This window comes from Bos grunniens, chromosome 29 (assembly GCF_055505025.1).
Source record: "Bos grunniens cultivar Pamir isolate PY7600 chromosome 29, Bosgru_T2T1.0, whole genome shotgun sequence".
NCBI classification, from domain to species: Eukaryota; Metazoa; Chordata; class Mammalia; order Artiodactyla; family Bovidae; genus Bos; species Bos grunniens.
The window spans coordinates 38,533,302-38,552,406 of record NC_141193.1 but is presented as its reverse complement, the minus strand read 5'-3'; the positions used below and the strand labels follow the sequence as shown (position 1 = coordinate 38,552,406).

The following is a 19,105-nucleotide window of genomic DNA, read 5'->3' as shown; positions in this document are numbered from 1 at the left end:
AAATCCTGATGAAATGCATAAGACTCAGTCTGGAAATTTTATATTGTTGCTTAATAGGTAATTCTCTGATTTCTCATTCTGCTTTGGAGTCAGGAAGATCTGAATGGGAAATCTTTGTCATTTGTTGTGTGATTTTGGGTGAGTTAAAATTTCTGAACCTTATTTCTTCTTTGATAAAATGGGCTTATGATAACTAGTAAATACTAGTTCCATTCCTCTTTTTAACATGCTGAATAGGAAGAAATGGGAGATGACTCACGATTATGGATATCCGTAAGTTTTCAAGTGAGAATTTGTCTGAAATAAATGTTTCAATATTACTTGAGAAAACAAGTGAGAATAGGGAGGCAGCTGTGTTTTTATGAAGCATTTGAAGTTTTATAAAATGACAGGTGAGGATGGGAGACAAATACCATATGAGTCATGGTGGCCCTGGACAGTCCATCCTGTGGGCATAATGTCACGAATGAAACCAACAACTGGGAATGACTTCTGTTAGAGTAACTGCTACATTTTGAACCATGATAGAGTGATCACCCAGGTCTGGGTCAGATCTCAGCTCCAATGTTTCCTAACTATGTGACCAGGCTGCAGAGTGCATCTACCCTGTCCGAACCTCAGTGTCCTCATTGGTAAAACTGGATGATAATACATAAAATATAATTTACCTATTCCATGGAAGTAGGATTGTTTTGAGGGTTGAATGAGGAAGCATGAGAAAGCAGCTTAGATGAGTGTTTAGTACATAGGAAGCAATTTTTTTTAAATGTCTGTTGTTCTTGCATGCTTAGTTGCTCAGTCGTGTCCGACTCTTTGCGACCCCATGGACTGTAGCCCGCCACACTTCTCTGTCCCTGGGATTTCCCAGGCAAGAATACTGGGGTGGGTAGCCATTTCCTCCTTTAGGGGATCTTCCGACTCAGGGATCATACACGCTTCTCTTGTATCAGCAGGCAAATTCTATATCACTGTGCCACCTGGATGTTGATACTGTTGCTATTAAATGTCAGGATGGTCCAGTGGTTGGGCCAAAAGATCTGTTTTCTGTTCATTCCTTAGTGACGATGTGAATTTGGGTGAATCACTGACTTAGTTTTCTTCTTGAAAATGCCAATCAATATGTAATAATTGCAGCACCAGGCACCTTGGAAGACTTTTCTGAGTCCTGTATAGAGACTGCTGCTGCTAAGTTTCTTCAGTCGTGTCCGACTCTGTGCGACCCCAGAGATGGCAGCCCAAGAGGCTCCCCTGTCCCTGGGATTCTCCAGGCAAGAACACTGGAGTGGGTTGTCATTTCCTTCTCCAATGCATGAAAGTGAAAAGTGAAAGTGAAGTCACTCAGTCATGTCTGACCCTCAGCGACCCCATGGACTGCAGCCTACCAGGCTCCTCCGTCCATGGATTTTCCAGGCAGGAGTACTGGAGTGGGGTGACATCGTCTTCTCCGTGTATAGAGACTAACATGGCTGTAATGTCAGAGGTGTGAATGGAGAGGCTGAGAATCTCATTAGGAAAAACCATGCCAAGGAATGCCAGAGGTGACTGTCTGGAGAGGGTGAAACAGCTGCGGAGGAAGATGATGATAATGAGCTAGGAACAACAGACTGGCATCAGCAGGGAAAAGACTACAATTACTCCCTGTTCCCTTTACAAGGAGAACAGGAAGGGAGAATAACAGAATCTGAAAAACAGACCCAGAAACCATGTGTGCAGCTGGGGCACTGGTGGGAGGAAGAATCTAGATGGTGTTTAAGACTGGGGCTCTGGGAAGAGAATCCAGGAGGCTGCCTGTCTCCTCAGCAAACTGAGTCCAGAAAAGGGAAGGTGTGGATGGAAGACTAGTTAGCAGCGGGCATTCTGGGGTCTGTGTGATGCTACCAACTTGATTGGTTTTTTTTTTTTTTTTTTTGCTGTTTTTAAGATTTTTTATTTGATGAGGACCATTTGAAAAATCTTTACTTGGTTTGTTATAGTCTTGCTACTATTTTATGTTATTATTATTATTATTTTGGCTGTGAGACATGTGAGATCTTAACTCCCTGACCAGGAATTGAACCCACACCCTCCACATTGGAAGGCGACATCTTAAGCACTGGACCACCAGGAAAGTCAGATTATTGCTACTTTTCATATCTGAATTTTAATTATATCTATCTTGAAGTAGATTTGTAGTTAGGAGAGATTTCCGGAATGTGAGTTCTTTCCAGGAGGGGTAGACGTGGTGACATGGACAACAAAGCACGTGTCTGTGCAGGTAATGTCACTAGCACTGGCCGCGCTGTGAGATAATAGCCCTTTAAACTGTAAAGTGGCTCACAAATGGTTCTAGAAGAACAGTTGCAGTTTTTGTGTCTTGAATGGCAGCGTGTTCAAGTAGACGGAACCTGATTTTGAACTCCCATGTCTTTGGATCTGAATCTTGCCTCGGCTTGTCTCTTACCCGGTGGTGGGTGTAAGTTGGGAGGAAATTGACTCTGGGTGATGGAGTGGAGTACAAGCAGGAGGAAGAAGAAGGTAATTGGAGAGAAGGGCACGAACTTCAGGTTCAGACAGCTGTCAGCAGCAGAGAGATCAAACAGGAAGTAATGATTTCCTCAAGCAGAGGGCTGTCTGGAGGGGGAGCAGGCCACGCCCCAAGGTCCGCACAGAGTGGTAGACGGTCAGACCCAGGAAATCTGCCAGGCAGCCGCTCCTAGCTGCCCTCTGAAGTTCAGAGGCAGGGCTCCAGCCTTTGGTGTAACTGGAAAGAGCAAAGAAGGGACCCACTTCTGTTTACTCAGGAAGACTGAGCACACCTACACGCCAAGTGCTTCCCTGGTGGCTCAATGGTAAAGAATCCGCCTGCAATGCAGGAGACACAGTTTCGATCCCTGGGTCAGGAAGATCCCCTGGAGGAAGAAATGGCAACTAACTCCAGTATTCTTGCCTGGGAAATCCCATGGACAGAGGGGCCTGGTGGGCTACAGTTGGTGGGCCTGCAAAGTCAGACACAACTGAGCATGCACTCACATGCCAAGTAGTATTTTATTTATTTCAAAACTTTTAACTTTATATTGGAGTGTAGCCAATTAACAATGTTGTGATAGTTTCTGGTGGACAGTAAAGGGACTCAGCTATACATATACATAATCCATTCTCCTCTAAACTCCCCTCCCATCCAGGCTGCCACCATTGAGCAGAGTTTCCTGTGCTATACAGTAGGTCTTTCTTGGTTATTCATTTAAAATAGAACAGTGGGTGTACATGTCAATCCTAAACTCCCTATCCCTTTCTCCCGTGCCCCCTTTCATAACTTCATTTTCTAAGTCTGTGAGTCTGTTTGTATTTTGTAAATAAGTTCATCTGTATCATTTCTTGGAGGTATGTAAGTATAATGATAGCAAAGAGCCCTTCTTCCAAGACCAGAGGAGAGACAATGCAAGCAAGAGGAAATATAAATAAAAGGCAGAACAACAACAAATACAGAACTAGGAAAGATCAGAGTCTTGCCAAAGGGGCTCTGGGATGGAGATCTGCCTGGAGGACCAGGTGTGGGAGTGAGACTGAGTAGAGGGGGAGATTACAGGGAGGCTGTTATAATAGAGGCTGTGGTCAAACCTGCTGGACGCTGTAGAGCTGCAGTGCTCCTGCAGAGACGTGTTGCATTGTGACTTTTGTACCCTGCGCTGTTCATTTGGGCAGGGAGGTAACCAGAGAGGGGGTATAACCTTGGGAGAGACAGCTCATTTTAGTGGAGGGACTCCCGAGTGAGGCCTCAGTAGCCAGCACTCCTGGCGGCTGGGAGATGAGTGTCCCAGGCTTGAAGGAGAATCTGTGTGGCCTTCCAGAGTGGCCCCTGCAGCTCACTGCTGTTGGCCTCAGAAGCCACTGCCTGATATAGGAAGTTACTGGTATTAAGACAGCTGGTAGTCTTTCTCCTGCAGATGCTGGTCCAAGACGCTGGTCATCTCTCTGCTGCAGAAAATATATCCTATACTTAAAAAGGAACTCTCCTTACCATCCTGTGCTGTGTGTTGTTAGCTTGCTTTTGTGTTTTCCTCTCCAGGTTTTCGAGAATTCAGAGGGCTGATTTTTGTTGTTGTTTATGCATCTTTTGTTTGTAGCACAGAATAGTGTGATTCCCTTGTGTCCAGCGTGTACTTGGTACTCAGCAAAAGTGTTTTCAGTGGTTGAAAGAAGAGACTATAGGAAACGAGTCATTTTTGCAGGTGTCTTGGTGATACCCCTAAACATTCAACCAAAATTATCGATAACAATGACATAGACATACAACAAATATGCAACAGTCCGTGCCATCCCTCCTTATCTTTTATTAATGTAGAGCTTGGAAACTACTGAAAAGATACTTTCACATTGCTCTTTGTTTATTTTCTATATTTTTCCCTAAAACATAATAGTTTTTTTTTTTTCATAGAAACAAACTGTGTTGTCTCAGTGGGAAAAGCAAAAGAAGATATGAATAAAAAGAGAACTATGTTCTATTCCTGGCAAATAAAACTAATTATTGTAAAGATGGTAATATCTCCTCGTTCAGTGTTATACCTCATGCAGTTTTAGAATCTTTGCAGGGTATTCCATGGGGCTTCTGCAGTAGCTCAGCAGGTAAAGAATCCACCTCCATGTAGGAGACACGGGAGATGTGAGTTCGATCCCTGGATTGGCAAGATCCCCTGGAGTAGGACATGGCTACCCACTCCAGTATTCTTGCCTGTAAAACCCCATGGAAAGAGGAGCTGGGCAGGCTACCATCCAGAGGGTCACAAAAAGTAGGACGCGACTGAGTGACAAAATACAAAAACACAAGGATATTCCACTTTGTAAAAAAATTTTGTTTTGAAATGTGAATCTTAACATAAGGGTGGGCAAAAGTATCAAAAGCTTTTTAAGAAAAAACTTTAAGGCAGTAACAAGGTCTTTGCTAGATAGATTTTAAACCTTTCTAGAAAATGACAAGTATCAAAAGTAACTGTTAGGGAGATGAAATTTTGAAAAATTCAGAAACAGATTTGTTACTTTAGTATATGTTTAAACATATCAAAGAGAGACTCATATGACTGGGACCTCAAGATTTAGCCAAAGTATTACAATAACGAGAAAAGAAATGATTATTAAGTTACTTTTGGGCACTGGACTATCAGTATAAAACTATATAAACTTGAATTCATTCCTTATTTTATATGCTAAGAATTTTCAGGGGGATAAGAGAGTTAAATATTTCTTTCAGAGCCAGAAAAAATCTAGAAGGACGTGAAATAATGATGCTAGCTTTGGATGGAAGATACATTTTTCAAGCCATTATCTAATGAAAGAAAAATTGCAAAGATAGAAAGCTGGATATATGGAAAACATAACTGATAAAAAACTACTAACTGAATATGTAGCAGCAACTGTTATGTAATTCCTGTTTCCTGTAGAATTCCTGTGAAAGTTGCTTCCGTCATATCCAACTCTTTGTGAACCCTTGGACTGTAGCCTGCCAGGCTCCTCTGTCCATGGGATTCTCCAGGCAAGAATACTAGAGTAGGCAGTCATTCCCTTCTCCAGGAGATCTTCCTGACCCAGGGATTGAACCCAGGTCTCTTGAATTGCAGGCAGATTCTTTACCTTCTGAGTTACCACTGAGACTGAAGCCCAACCTAACAGCTTACATAATGTTTATTTACTTCTCTAGATCTTCTAAAGCCTTCCTCCTCAAAGTGGGGTCCTCAGACCAGCAGTGTTGATGACATCTGGAGCTTATAAGAAATATAGAAGCCTAGTCCCAACCTCAGGGCTTCCCTGATAGCTCAGTTGGTAAAGAATCCACCTGCAATGCAGGTGGTTTGATTCCTGAATAGGGAAGATACGCTAGAGAAGGGATAGGCTACCCACTTCAGTGTTCTTGGGCTTCCCTTGTGGCTCAGCTGGTAAAGAATCCACCTGCCGTGTGGGAGACCTGGGTTCAATCCCTGGGTTGGGAAGATATCCTGGAGAAGGGAAAGGCTTCCCACTCCAGTATTCTGGCCTGGAGGATTCTGTGGACTACAATCCATGGGGTTGCAAAGAGGTGGACACGACTGAGCGACTTTTGCTTTCTCTTTCAGGCCCGATCTCAGACCCACTGAGTCAGAATCTGAATTGTAACAGGACTCTCAGGTGAAGCATATGCACGTTTAAGTCTGAGAAACACTGTTCTAAATATCCTGTTGAATAATATGTTGAAGAGCACAGAGTCACAGAAAATGAAGTTTTGTTTCTGGTTTTATTTTATAAAAATGAAGTTTTATTTATTTATTTCTAACTACAGATTCATTTCACTGGTCTATTCATTGATCAACATGACACATAGTGATCAATGCCCGTGGGAGCAGGTACTAACCAGGGCTGGGGACACCGTGGCAACCTGTGTCCCTCGTCTTCATCGGCTCCTTCCTGGAATAACGTGTCTATAACCTTCCCTCAGCACTAAGATGCCTTCACTTAGAAAATATTGAATACCCTCACATTGAAAAAATCTATTCTCTTACCATTAATATCTAAGCATGAGTTCAAATATCATTAAAGTGTACCTTTTAATTTAACAAAGTAAGCATATATGGTACATCTCAATGCTAATTAAGATTTAGAGAAATAAGCACACTCTTGCTGAGGGTAAGGAGCACCAGACAGTTATATATGCAAAGAGCTAAAAACTGTTTAAACTTTTGTCATATTTCACCTTTGGGGGAAAAAAAAACATCAGGAAGATAATTTCAGTTGAAAAATGAATGGCTGTAAAACCATAACTGTGTTTTTTTTTCCTCAGTGAAATGGAAAGCAAAATAACTGAGATATCCAATGCCATGAATAAAGCCAACTGATGTTATCATGCTGCTGCAGGGGCAGTAAGAAAGCTGAACGCACTTGCAGTAGCTTCCCTGACGTTGCTTAGTGAAGAAGCCCTGTGCTCTGTAGCCTGGCGTCCTACATAATAAAGTCTCTGCCCTCCTGCCAGATGTGACTCCCCTAAAATGGCAGGCTGCTTCCACTAGGATGGCTCTCCTCCTCCTCCTAATGACCCTCGGCCTCTTTTTGATTATGTGCTCTTGCATTTCTGGTTTTCTCTTCTCAGTCTGTTTTGTTGTTGTTCAGTCACTCAGTCCTGTCCGACTTTTTTGCAACCCCATGGACTGCAGCACACCAGGCCTCCCTGTCCATTGCCAACTCCCAGAGTTTACTCAAGCTCATGTCCATTGAGTCAGTGATGCCATCCAGCCAAATCATCCTCTGTTTTCCCCTTCTCCTCCTGCCCTCAATCTTTCCCAGCATCAGGGTCTTTTCCAATGAGTCAGTTCTTTGCATCAGGTGGCCAAAGTTTTGAAGCTTCAGCTTCAGCATCCGTCCTTCCAATGAATGTTCAGGGTTGATTTCCTTTATGATGGACTGGTTGGATCTCCTTGCAGTCCAAGGGACTCTCAAGAGTCTTCTTCAACACCACAGTTCAAAAGCATCAATTCTTTGGTGCTCAGACTCCTTTATGGTCCAACTCTCACATCCGTACATGACTACTGGAGAAACCATAGCTTTGACTATACGAACCTTTGTCAGCCAAGTGCTGCTTCTGGTTTTTAGTACACTGTCTAGGTTGGTCTTGATCTGGCCTACCTGCCCCTCTAGCCTCACTCTTCAGAACTCTCCTTACAAGGTTGGTTCCAGGTGTTCTAAATTGCTCACAGCATCCCCCTCATTAGGGGGATTGGGATACATTAGGATTCTGGATGCAGTCTTCATGATTGCTTCTCTGTCAGGCGAACTGCTCTGCATCCTTTCAGACTCACTTAAAACGTCCCTCTATCAAGCATCATCTGCCCATTACCCTCTTTTTGTGTTTCCATGATATACCGTATGTCTATTTACTATAGCTTTTATCTTATCCTGTTTTAATTTTCTCTGGTATTTTTCCCTCCATTAATTTTTGAACTGATTGAATATAAGACTGTTCTTTAAAAAATCTGTTTTTATCCAGGATCTAGCCAGTGTCTGACACATAGAAAGATATTAATAATAAATGTTCGTCTAAAGAGAGCAAGCATGACTGAATCTGCACCTAGTGGAATCTTTCTTATCCTTCAATGTCAACTTGAAAATGCTGTCTTTCAATTCTTCCCAGTGGCTAGAAGTTGCCTTTCCCATCTTTGAATCTCCTTGGCATTTGTCACATTTGGTTATCGCGTAGTAGTCGTTTGAGCCTCCCAGATAGCTCAGTGGTAAAGAATCTGCCTGCCAGTGCAGGAGATAAGAGTTCGATCCCTGGGTCAGGAAGAGTCCCTGGGGAAGGAAATGGCAACCCACTCCAGGTCTTTTTTTTTTTTTTTTAATTTTTGGCTGTGCTGGGTCTTTGTCCTGGGCTTTCTCTGGTTGTGGTGCACGTGCCTCTCATTATGGTGGCTTCTCTTTGCTGTAGAGCATGGGCTCTAGGCGTGCAGGCTCAGGACTTGTGGTGCACAGGCATATGGTGTCTTCCAGGACCAGGGGTCGAACCCATGTCCCCTGCATTGGCAAGCGGATTCTTAACCACTGGACCACCAGGGAAGCCCACTCCAGTATTCTTGCCTGGGAAGAAATCCCATGGACAGAGGAGCCTGACAGGCTACACAATCCATGGGGTCACAAAAGAGTTGGACACGACGTAACAACTAAGCACCACTACCAACAGGATTTATTTACTCATGCTTTGTTCTATGTATGTCCTGGAGGCTAGCATATTCTAGGTGCTCATCGTTCTTGATGTTAGTGAATGAATTTGTTGTTATTGTTGTTTGGTTGCCAAGCCAGCTCTTTTGTGACCCCATGAACTGTGAAGTCCATCAGGCTCCCCTCTCCATGGGATTTCCTAGGCAGTAATGCTGGAGTGGGTTGTTATTTCCTTCTCCAAGGAATCTTCCTGACTCAGGGATCAAACCTATGTGTCCTGCAAGGGCAGGTGGATTCTTTACCACTGAGCCACCAGGGAAGCCCAGTGAATGAATGAACTTGGCTAAACATCTTTTGATAGTCCAGTGCCCTGACAGTTCCAACAAATAATCAAAGCTGCAGTTTTCCTCCTCTGATGTTTATTTCACTTGCTGCTTAGTATTAAAATCAGCAGAGGCTGTAAAAGTAGATGCTGTCTTATCTTCAGCTTGAGAAGATTGAGTAAAAGTAATTTTCCTGCAAATAGAAGGCAAATTTGACATTATCAACTGCTTGTCTGTCATTTTGCTTCATCAGAAGTAGCCCTGCATGGTGAAGGTGCTTCTGAACTCTTAATTAATTCCATATTTTTTGAGTACTTTTCACATGCCATAAACTTTTCTTAGTCCTGGGATTAGTATACAGATGTGGTCACTATTCTAGTGAGGAGAGACAGAAATAGATAGGCATAAATAAAATAAATAACTTCAGATACTGGTGAGTGCTAGTGTTGAAAAAAGTTTGCACAGCGTGAGAATTGGGAGTTAAGTTTTACTTGGGCAGAATAAGGACTGCAGCCTTGGAGACAGTGCTTCAGATAGCTCTGGGAAACTGCTCCAAGGAGGCAAGGTGAGGAGGTAGGATAGATATGAGTTTTGCAACAAAGGGCAGGTAGTTGGGAACATCAATAGATTACTTTTAATCCAGGAAACCAGATATATCAAGTTAGATAAGAAATTTAGTGCTTTTCTATGTATGGGAAGATGCAAGAGTCTGGTTTTATTGAAATCTTACCCTTGATATGAACCTCAGCCTTCTGGGGCCAGTACCCTGTGTTTTCACATCCTGAGCTTCCTCAGGGCTCACCAGCTCACGTTGGAAGGCTGTAATCACTGATGATTGTGACATCCTTGTTTACTGGTATGGCAGGAAATATTTCATTTCTTGATATTTTCATTTCTCACCATGAAGATGATGGCAAATCCCCAGAAAGGGACTTGAGGATGAGTAGGGGCTGTTTTAAATGTTGAGGGGTCAGTGAGGAAGTAACCTTTGACCTGAGATATGAATTACAAAACAAATTCAGACTTCTTAAGATCTGGATATGAACTATGCTGCGGAGATCCTGGACATGACCTACAATGGTCCCTTCTAGTTTCTGACGTCCTTTTCTTGTTTTATATGCAGTTGCCAGCTGGTGAATAGCAGCGCCCTCTTTTGAGTCATGTTCTTGGAAGCCTTGGCTGAGGGACCTTGAAGACAGGCTTTTGAAGGGTGAAGACTAATGTGTTCCTTTGATCCTTGCTCCCTGGTGTCCTCCGTTCCCGTTCTCCTAGGCTGCTTCTCTCCATGACAGCTAGGGTCTCAGTGCTCTGGTCCTCTTTGTAGCGCATTTCCGGGGTCTGACTGCAGACCTATTCCATGCCTCCAAGGACAGGCTCCCCTCTGAGCTTCATGAACTAGGCTAATCCATGGCACTTCCTCGTGTCTTCACCCATTGCCCTTCTAGGAACTACTTTATCTTCTGAGGGAGATCGGGTACCACACCCCAATGTGTGTACACAGATTCTACACACTAGCAATTGGTGAGCACCTTTGAACCCTTTCAAGGACTCTGCATTATGTTCGAACTTCTAGATGATATATTGGGTTGGCCAAAAAGGTTGTTTGGGTTTTCCCATCACGGCCAGTGGAAAACCCGAATGAAATTTTTAGCCAGCCCAATACAAGCTCTCTCAGGAACCGCTCCCTACCTATTTCTCTTCTGTCTTTCCCTTTCTCTCATGCCTCACGCTCAAGTCTCACTGAAATACAGCGAACTCTTCTTTCTAAGGACCAGTCCTTCTTTGCATATGGAGTACCATGTGCCTAGAGGGTCTTTGCCTCTCCTTGTTTGCCTTAAAAATATTATGCAGTCTTTTGAACCCAGTTCGCTTCCACTGTGAAGGCTCTCTTGGCCTCCCCAGGGAGTGTAACGTGCTTCCTTATAATCCTGTGGCGTCGTACAGATCATTCTGTATCGCATTTACTACACTGTCATGCTTGTTTACACCTCGTTGTCACCATTCCTGCCCTCTAACTTCTACCATCTGTGAACCCGCAGATCAATGTCGGGAGCTTTTCGTCATTTCCTCAGTTTTGTATTCTTGAGCCTTGCCCAGGGGTCTGTTAAAAACTGCCTACATATGTCTTAGCAAATTTTAGCAAATTTGCCAGATACACACTCACCAACCTGATTTCCCTCCACTATGTTTATTCACATCCATATTTTTTTTCACATACATTTATTAGGCATTTATTATGGGCAGGAAAACTGTGGGAGGCCTGACTGCAGATAAGACAAAGGAGCAGGAAAATTCTCTATCTGAAAGAGGGTGGCCCCTTCGACCAGGGGGTCAGCAGGGTGTCAGGGAGCTGGCTTTGGAGGAGAGAGGCTCAGGAAAGGATTAGGAAATGAAAATGGTATCACTTTTTAAAACCGTTCAGACTGTACCTAAGGACATTTCCAGAATTGTATAATTCCATCTACACCTGTTAGCCTGATAAATCTGGTCCACTTTTGAGCAAACATTGCATTCCCTTGACAGTATCTGTGACCTATGGAGTTGCTGATTCTAGTGGTGCATAATATATATTAATAAAAGCAACAGAAAATGCCCGGAGAAATAACAAAAACATGAAAGGTCTTTGTTGAAATGCTCATCATTCTCTTCTCTGGGGAGGAGGAGACATGGGCTCAGGCTGGATGACGGGGAAGTGGAAACCCATGAAAAGGGAACAGGAGGCCAATTATGCTGCTTCGGTCACCACGCCCTGCTGCTGTGATCTGGCTCATAAATAGACTTCCTAGAACCAATATAGATGTAACTATTTGAGCTAAATGCTGTTTCTATGTTTTAGCTCAAGGGTGTTAAAAACCTGCTTTGTTGTTGAGGTATGGTCACCAAGCTGTGTCCAACTCTTTTGCAACCCCATGGATTGTATAGCCCACCAGGCTCTGTCCATGGGCTTTTCCAGGCAAGAATACTGGAGTGGGTTGCCATTTCCTTTTCCAGGGGATCCTCCTGGACCAGGAGTCAAATCCATGTCTCCTGCATTGGCAAGTGGATTCTTTACCACTGAGCCACCAGGGGAGCCCTAAATCTGCTGTACTTAAACTTTTTTGCTTGATGACCATTAGAAACAAACATGATGAATTTGAGTGGCTTTTTTAGGGAATGGTGTCTTTGCTTTTATTGAAGATTACCTAGTCCCTTTGACTTGGTCAATGAATCGTCCTCAGTGCTGTGAATCTCGTGTGGACAAGCAGCAAAGGAAGGACTTGGGACTGTAGACAGAAGACCTGGGTTGAATCTCAGCTTCTTGACGATGTGGCCTTTGGTGTGTTAGGACTTTTCTGAGTCTCAGATTCCTTCTCCCTATGAAAGGAGTATCCTAATGTTTAACTGTCAGTCTTGTAACTTCGTATAAATGAAGGCATTATGTTGGTAGTGTTCTCAGTGAATTTAAGGTTCTTGCCACATCGTGGAAAGAATTCAGAAATGAGGAAAGGAGGTTAAGAAAGGAAAGGGAGATGGAGCAAGAACATGCTTTTAGAGGGAGAGCTGGTAAACAGGTGAGGAACTGCTGCCCTGGGTTTCTTTGATAAGCTGGTTATGAAAAGGAAAGGAAAGGGTTAGTTGCTCAGTCATACCTGACTCTTTGCAACCCCGTGGACTGTAGCCTATCAGGCTCCTCTGTCCATGGGATTCTCCAGGCAGGAATACTGGAGTGGGTAGTGGGTAGCCATTCCCTCCTCCAGGGGATCTTCCCAACCCACGGATCAAACCCTGGTCTTCGGAATTGCAGGTAGATTCTTTGCTGTCTGAGCCACCAGGAATGCTGGTTATGAGGGGCATACAATGAAGCAGTGGAATGTTCACTGGAGCTGGAGGAGTTTTGGGGGTTGTAGTGCCTGATTTTCATTCCAGATTCATCTTCTGAGGGGAGGAGGAGGGATTCTTGTCCTTTTTCAGGTTACATCAGAAGTGTCAAGGCTTTGGTGCATGATGAGAACTTCTTATCTGCAAGGGTAATTTTATTGTAATGAGAACAGAATGGACAATGGGTTGCCTTTGGATGCAGGAGATTTCCACCTTTCCTCACCTTTCTTTGTCTGTCTCCAGGACACTAATCTTCCAAAATGTGTGATTTCCTGTCCATCTGGAGAGTCCTGTTTTTCTTTGCCCCTGGATTCAGGCTATTTACAAGATGCCTGATTCCCTGCCCCCTTTTCTCTGCTCATACCTAACTACCTGCCATCTGTTAACAGTAGGATGGTGATTTAGGATGTCAGTTGCTTGAGATCCCAGATCCCTTGCTCAGGGCTATGGGGTGCTGCATGGGGCAAGTGAACGCTTGGTAATGGGGGTGTTTGTAATTATTAGCTTAAGTTTGGTTCCAAGTTGCAGTACACATGTTCCTCCTGGTGGGCTGAGATGAACTATGCAGAACCATGAGGAATCCTTTCATGGCTGCTGAGGCAGATCAAAGGACTTTTTAAAGAGCAGACAAAGCAAACTTCTAGTCCTCTTTCTCCTCAACCCACAGATGGACCTTCTTGGGTGTTTAGATTTGATACAAATTTAAGAAAATACTAGGGCTTCCCAGGTGGTCCTAGTGGTAAAGAAAAGAACCTACCTGCCAATGCAGGAGACATAAGAAATGCAGGTTCAATGCCTGAGTTGAGAAGGTCCCCTGGAGAAGTAAATGACTACCCTCCCTAGTATTCTTGCCTGGAGAATTCCATGAACAGAGGAGCCTGGTGGGGTCACAGGAAGTTGAACACGACTCCGTGACTAACACAAGAAAAAATTGTGCCAAGGAAAAGGAGAAATGGGGGTCTCCCTTAAGATCTAGAGCAAAGCTGTTGTAACAGTAACCTGATATTCTGTGAGTGCCCACTCTGTGTCAGGCTTTTCAATATGAAGCGTAATCTCACTCTTCACAGCAATTTTGGAAAGTAGTTATTGTTGTGTCTCCTTTATAACTGAGGAAGAAGACTTGGGGCCATGAGGTGACAAGGGCCGCTAGCTCTCTGTCGGGGTCTTTCAGCTGGCAGGTGATGGAGTGCAGATTTCACTGAAGGTGGCTCAGATGGTAAAGAATCTGCCTGCATTGTGGGAGACCTGGGTTCAATCCCTGGGTGGGGAAGATCTCCTGGAGAAGGGAATGGCAACCTACTGCAGTATTCTTGTCTAGAGAATTCTGTGGACAGAGGAGCCTGACGGGCTACAGTCCATGGGGTCTCAAAGAGTCCGACACATTGAACAGCTGTCACTTTTCCTGAAATCCAGAGCCCGAGTGCACTACCAGTCTGCCCAAGGCCTGAGATTAGACAGAAAGGATCCCCTTGTGTCATCATTTTTGTGTTTCCTTATGTTTGCTCTTCAGAAAATAAAAAGAAAACAACTGTAACCTTTTTAAAATCGAAGGATGATATAAAAATGCCCAGCATCTTCTTTCGTAACGCTTACAACCCATCAAGCTGTATTATTAAAATGACAGGGAACCCTGTTATCTAGTAGATGAAAACCTCACCATGAGAGCTTTGGAGCAGAGGGAAACCTAATCCCTCTTGTTGCCACTGTGATGACAGGTATTGTATTCCAGGTGTGGGAGCGATAACACGGTTGCCTTACCGTGTAATTATCATTGTTTCTGTTGGTGTTATCCTAAGTAGTAATTATCACTAACTCACATATGGCATTTGGTAGTAACTTGGAAAACAGCCTGCCACTTTGGCTTCATCATTTGGGGTGGATGTTGATGGCATTATGCTGGAAATCCTGAGTTGCTAGTAGTTGCTTCTGTGAGGCTCCCAAGAGGGCTGTATACACTGGGGACTCCAGCAGGTTGGGAAGCAAAGTGCCGCTTTGTCATTAGCTGTACGAGTACCCAATTCTCCAATATAAACCTCTGGTAATGTTTAGGTAGGGGGTTCAGCTTCAGCTTGAGACCTTAACCAGGCTCTCAGCACCCCTCTGGCTGGCTGCACGGGCGTGTGAGTGATGTATATTTTTGTTGCTGCTCTTTGTCACTCTGTCGTGTCCGACTCTTTTGCGACCCCGTGGACCATAGCCCGCCGGGTTCCTCTGTCCGTGGGATTTCCCAGGCAAGAACACTGGAGTGGGTTGCTGTTTCCTCCTACAGGGGATCTTCCCGTATCAGGGATCTAACCTGCATCTCCTACACAGGCAGGTGGATTCTTTACCACTGAGCCACACTGGTAGACTTCAGCTGCACTCAGCTAATCGACTGACGGTGTGGAGGAGGTGTGAGAGAGACCCAGAGCCCTCTGCGGGGCTAACCCCTGCCTGAGGTGTTTTACTCATAGATGTAGAAAGCAGCCTGCTGCCAGGCTGTAGCTCTGTTAACATACAGTGGCCCTGGATAGTTTCTGGAACTTTGAGCAATTGTTTTAGCTACTTAACAGTTCCTTAGCCTTTGACGATTTCCTTTATGTCTCTCAATTTCAGAGGGCTGGCTGCAATTATTCCCACCCTAGATGTGAAGACTGCTAGGTGCAGTGTGGTATTGGGTTGGCCAAAAGATTCATTTGGGTATTTCTGCAACATCTTATGGAAAAACCTGAACGAACTTTTTGGCCAACCCAATACATGCTTTAAGCTACTCAAAATTTTCCTTTTCTGGTAAACTATTACTTACTTGGGTATTTTCAGCTCCTTTTAACATTTGACAATAACAAGCTGTTGTCTTCTTTGAGAGTCCTTTTTTTTTTTTTTTGCCCCCACAAAGAAGCAAAAGTTGGTGTTACTTCACACGACTTACTCATTAACCATGAGTGAAGCTGACCATCCTGTCCTTGAGATGGGGTCGCTGGCTGAGACCAGGCTTAGTCATGAACACAGTGATGCAGTCTCAGGCACGGGACCAGTGATTCAATTGCTGCCTCAACAGCATTCAGTGTAACCAAGTCATTGGGCTCGCTTGTGGAAAGCTGAAACGATTTTCAGTCTGTGAATGTTAAAACAGGCTGTATCATTCTCAGAGAAATGTTGGTTTAAATCTCGTGTTTTGGAGTTGCTCAGACCTGGGTTTGTATCCCTGGCCCTGCCATTTGGCAATTGTGTGAATTTGGTCCAGTTTCTTAAGCTCTCCTAACTGTAGATTTCTCATGTATGAAATGAGAATACAGGATCTACTGCTTAGTGTTATTATAAGAATTAATTGAATAGTGTATTAGATATTGTTTATAAAAATGTAAAACACTTAGAGCCTCTGGCACCTAGTTAGCATTTAATAAAGGTTAGCTGTTATTATCATTGCATTACACACTTCCATTTTCTGGAATGAGCTGGCAGTGGCTACCACAGAGGATAGGTGTGAGCAGTTCACCCCTGGTACAGGCAAAAAAGGCGTACATAATAAGGATACACAGACAGTAATAAAACTGGCAAAGTTTTAATAAAACTACGTTTTGTTGTCGCCATGGACTAGCAGTTCTAATACTGTCACTGAAACATGCTCCTCTCTTCCAGGGCAGATTACTTCCATCCTATTTGTTCCTACTATCCTATTTCTTCCTAGGTACTTACTGGGAATCAATCCTTCATGGTCTGTTTTGTTTTCTGTCCATTACTTTTTTTTTTCTCTTTATTTTTTTATTGAAGGACAATTGCTTTACAGAATTCGTTTGTTTTATATTAAGCCTCAACATGAATCAGCCATAGGTATACATACATCCCCTCCCTTTTGAACCTCCCTCCCATCTCCCTTCCCATCCCACCTCTCTAGGTTGATACAGAGCCCCTGTTTGAGTTTCCTGAGCCACACAGCAAATTCCTGTTGGCTGTCTATTTTACATATGGTAATGAAAGTTTCCCTGTTACTCTTTCCAAACATCTTTTTAAGTTTCACATTCTGGTGGTTTAGTTTTAAGACAACCTTTCTTGTCTTTGCCACTAATATGGAGAGATGGCTGTCTCCCTTTGCATTTGTGATGCAAAGTTGTGACTTTTTTTCTTCCTTGTTTTTCCCAACAGTGTGTGATACAGGCAGCTATAGGTCTTCCATCAAATATGGGAGTTTTTCAGTTTCTCAACAACCAAAAAATTCTTATTTTGACTTTCAATTCTATGACTACTTTTCAGTCATAGAACTCTGACTCTTATTAGAAAGATCTATTGGCTATCCTGTATGACACGTATCTCAGATCTGTTCTCTTTTCACTGTTTCCACTAATTCTAAACTCTTCTTTGTGAAAATGGCACCCCACTCCAGTACTCTTGCCTGGAAAATCCTATGGACGGAGGAGCCTGGTAGGCTGCAGTCCATGGGGTTGCGAAGAGTCGTACACGACTGAGTGACTTCACTTTCACTTTTCACTTTCATGCATTGGAGAAGGAAATGGCAACCCACTCCAGTGTTCTTGCCTGGAGAATCCCAGGGATGGGGGAGCCTGGTGGGCTGCCGTCTATGGGGTCGCACAGAGTCGGACATGACTGAAGTGACTTAGCAGTATGTTAACCTCTTAACAGGTCTCCCTCCTTATACTCTTACCTCTCTCTAGTCCATTTTCCAAGTAGAAACCAGAATTTACCCTTAAAATGTAAGTTACTTTATATCTCACTTTGGCCTATTGTGTCTCCCATGGATTTCCATCTCATCTAGAATAAAGTGCAAGCTCTCTCTCCCTTCCAAGGTGTGATCTGGCTCTTGGAGAATCATTGCTTACCCTCACCTCTGGGCACTCTTCTCTTGCTCATTTTATTCCAGCCATCCAAGCTTTCTTGAACCTGCTAAGTTTACTTCTGTCTCAGGGTCTTTTAATTTGTTTTCCATTTGCTTGGAGTGCTCTGTACCTGGATGTTTGTGTGGCTCACTTCCTTACTGTGTTTGTATCTTTTATCCAACTTCTCCTGCTCAGAAAGGACGAGTTGACTGCTCTGTTTTCACTGGCAGGCCATCTATAGGAAATGCTGTTGGACCCCATTTGCATCCTCTCAGTCTACCCCAGACGTCTTCTGCAGCCTTGGTGGACAGTTTCCTGTACATGCAGAGAGCTTGTTCCCTCTATTTGTATCTCTGCAAGAAGGTTTTCTCAGGCCACAAGAGTTTGCTTGGCTTGTAGGTGGGGTGGGCTGAAAGTACTAGAGTTACTGTCTGAAGGAGCAACCCTCAACCAGCTAGGAGCAGAATTTGGTGGATATGTACCCTAGCTGTCTCTCCTTTTGGTGGAGCAATGCAAGGTATGTGCTACACTGCCTCTCTGAGGTTCCCCAGTCCCTCACGTGGAGATACACATTTGGAGGCATTTATTTGGAGGTGGGAAGAGGTTGAACAAACCCCTCCCACTTTACTGAAATATAACTGACAAATAAAACTTGTATATATTTAAAATGTATGACGTGATGATTTGTGAAATGATTATCACAATCAAGCTTGTTAATACTTTCATCACCTCATACCGTTTTGTGTGTGTGTGTGTGTTATATGTTGAAAACGCTTAAGATCTGCTCTTTGCAAATTTCAAGTATACAATACAGTATTTTTATTGCAGTGTAATTTGTTTACAATATTGTGTTATAAATAGTTTCTGCTATACAACAAGGTGAATTAGCTTTAAGTATACATATATCCCCTCCCTCGTCAGCCTCCCACCCATCCTCCACCATCCCATCCCTTTGGGTCACCACACAACACCGAGCTGAGCTCCCTGTGCTACACAGCAGCTTCCTACTAGTTATTTATTTTGCACATGGAAGTGTACATATGTCAGTGCTACACCCAATTCATCCCACCTGCCCCTTCGCCTCCCCGCTCTCTGTCCACATGTCTGTTGTTTTACATTTATGTCTCCATTATTGTCCTGGAAATAGGTTCATCTGTACCATTTTTCTAGATTATGCATATATATGTTAATATATGATATTTGTTTTTCTGACTTACTTCAGTCTGTGTGACAGACTCTAGATCCATCCACATCACTACAAATGACCCAGTTTTGCTTCTTTTTATGGCTGAGTAATATTCCATTCGGAGAAGGCAATGGCACCCGACTCCAGTACTCCTGCCTGGAAAATCCCATGGATGGAGGAGCCTGGTGGGCTGCAGTCCATGGGGTCACTAAGAGTCGGACAGGACTGAGTGACTTCACTTTCACTTTTCACTTTCATGCATTGGAGAAGGAAAT

General features: G+C 43.6%; 1 protein-coding gene across 31 annotated transcripts in view; it reads left to right on the top strand.

Moving 5' to 3' along the window:
* Nucleotides 1-19,105, top strand: part of LOC147342510 (uncharacterized) — a 360,032-nt gene that overhangs the window by 71,810 nt on the left and 269,117 nt on the right. For 5 of the 31 annotated variants that reach the window (XR_015157861.1, XR_015157858.1, XR_015157862.1 and 2 more), the window contains 2 exons: nucleotides 6,084-6,135; nucleotides 6,785-6,972. The exons of 18 other annotated variants lie outside the window; for them this stretch is intronic. Coding sequence is in view for 5 of the 13 variants with exons in the window: in XM_086384545.1 (XP_086240671.1) it covers nucleotides 6,084-6,135; nucleotides 6,785-6,839 (107 nt within the window). In the remaining 8 variants the exon portion in view is untranslated. Of the gene's footprint in view, nucleotides 1-57; nucleotides 139-237; nucleotides 275-1,134; nucleotides 4,517-6,083; nucleotides 6,136-6,286; nucleotides 6,973-19,105 lie in introns of those variants that run through there. 8 more of the 31 variants (XR_015157860.1, XR_015157859.1, XM_086384538.1 and 5 more) reach the window with 5 other exon arrangements.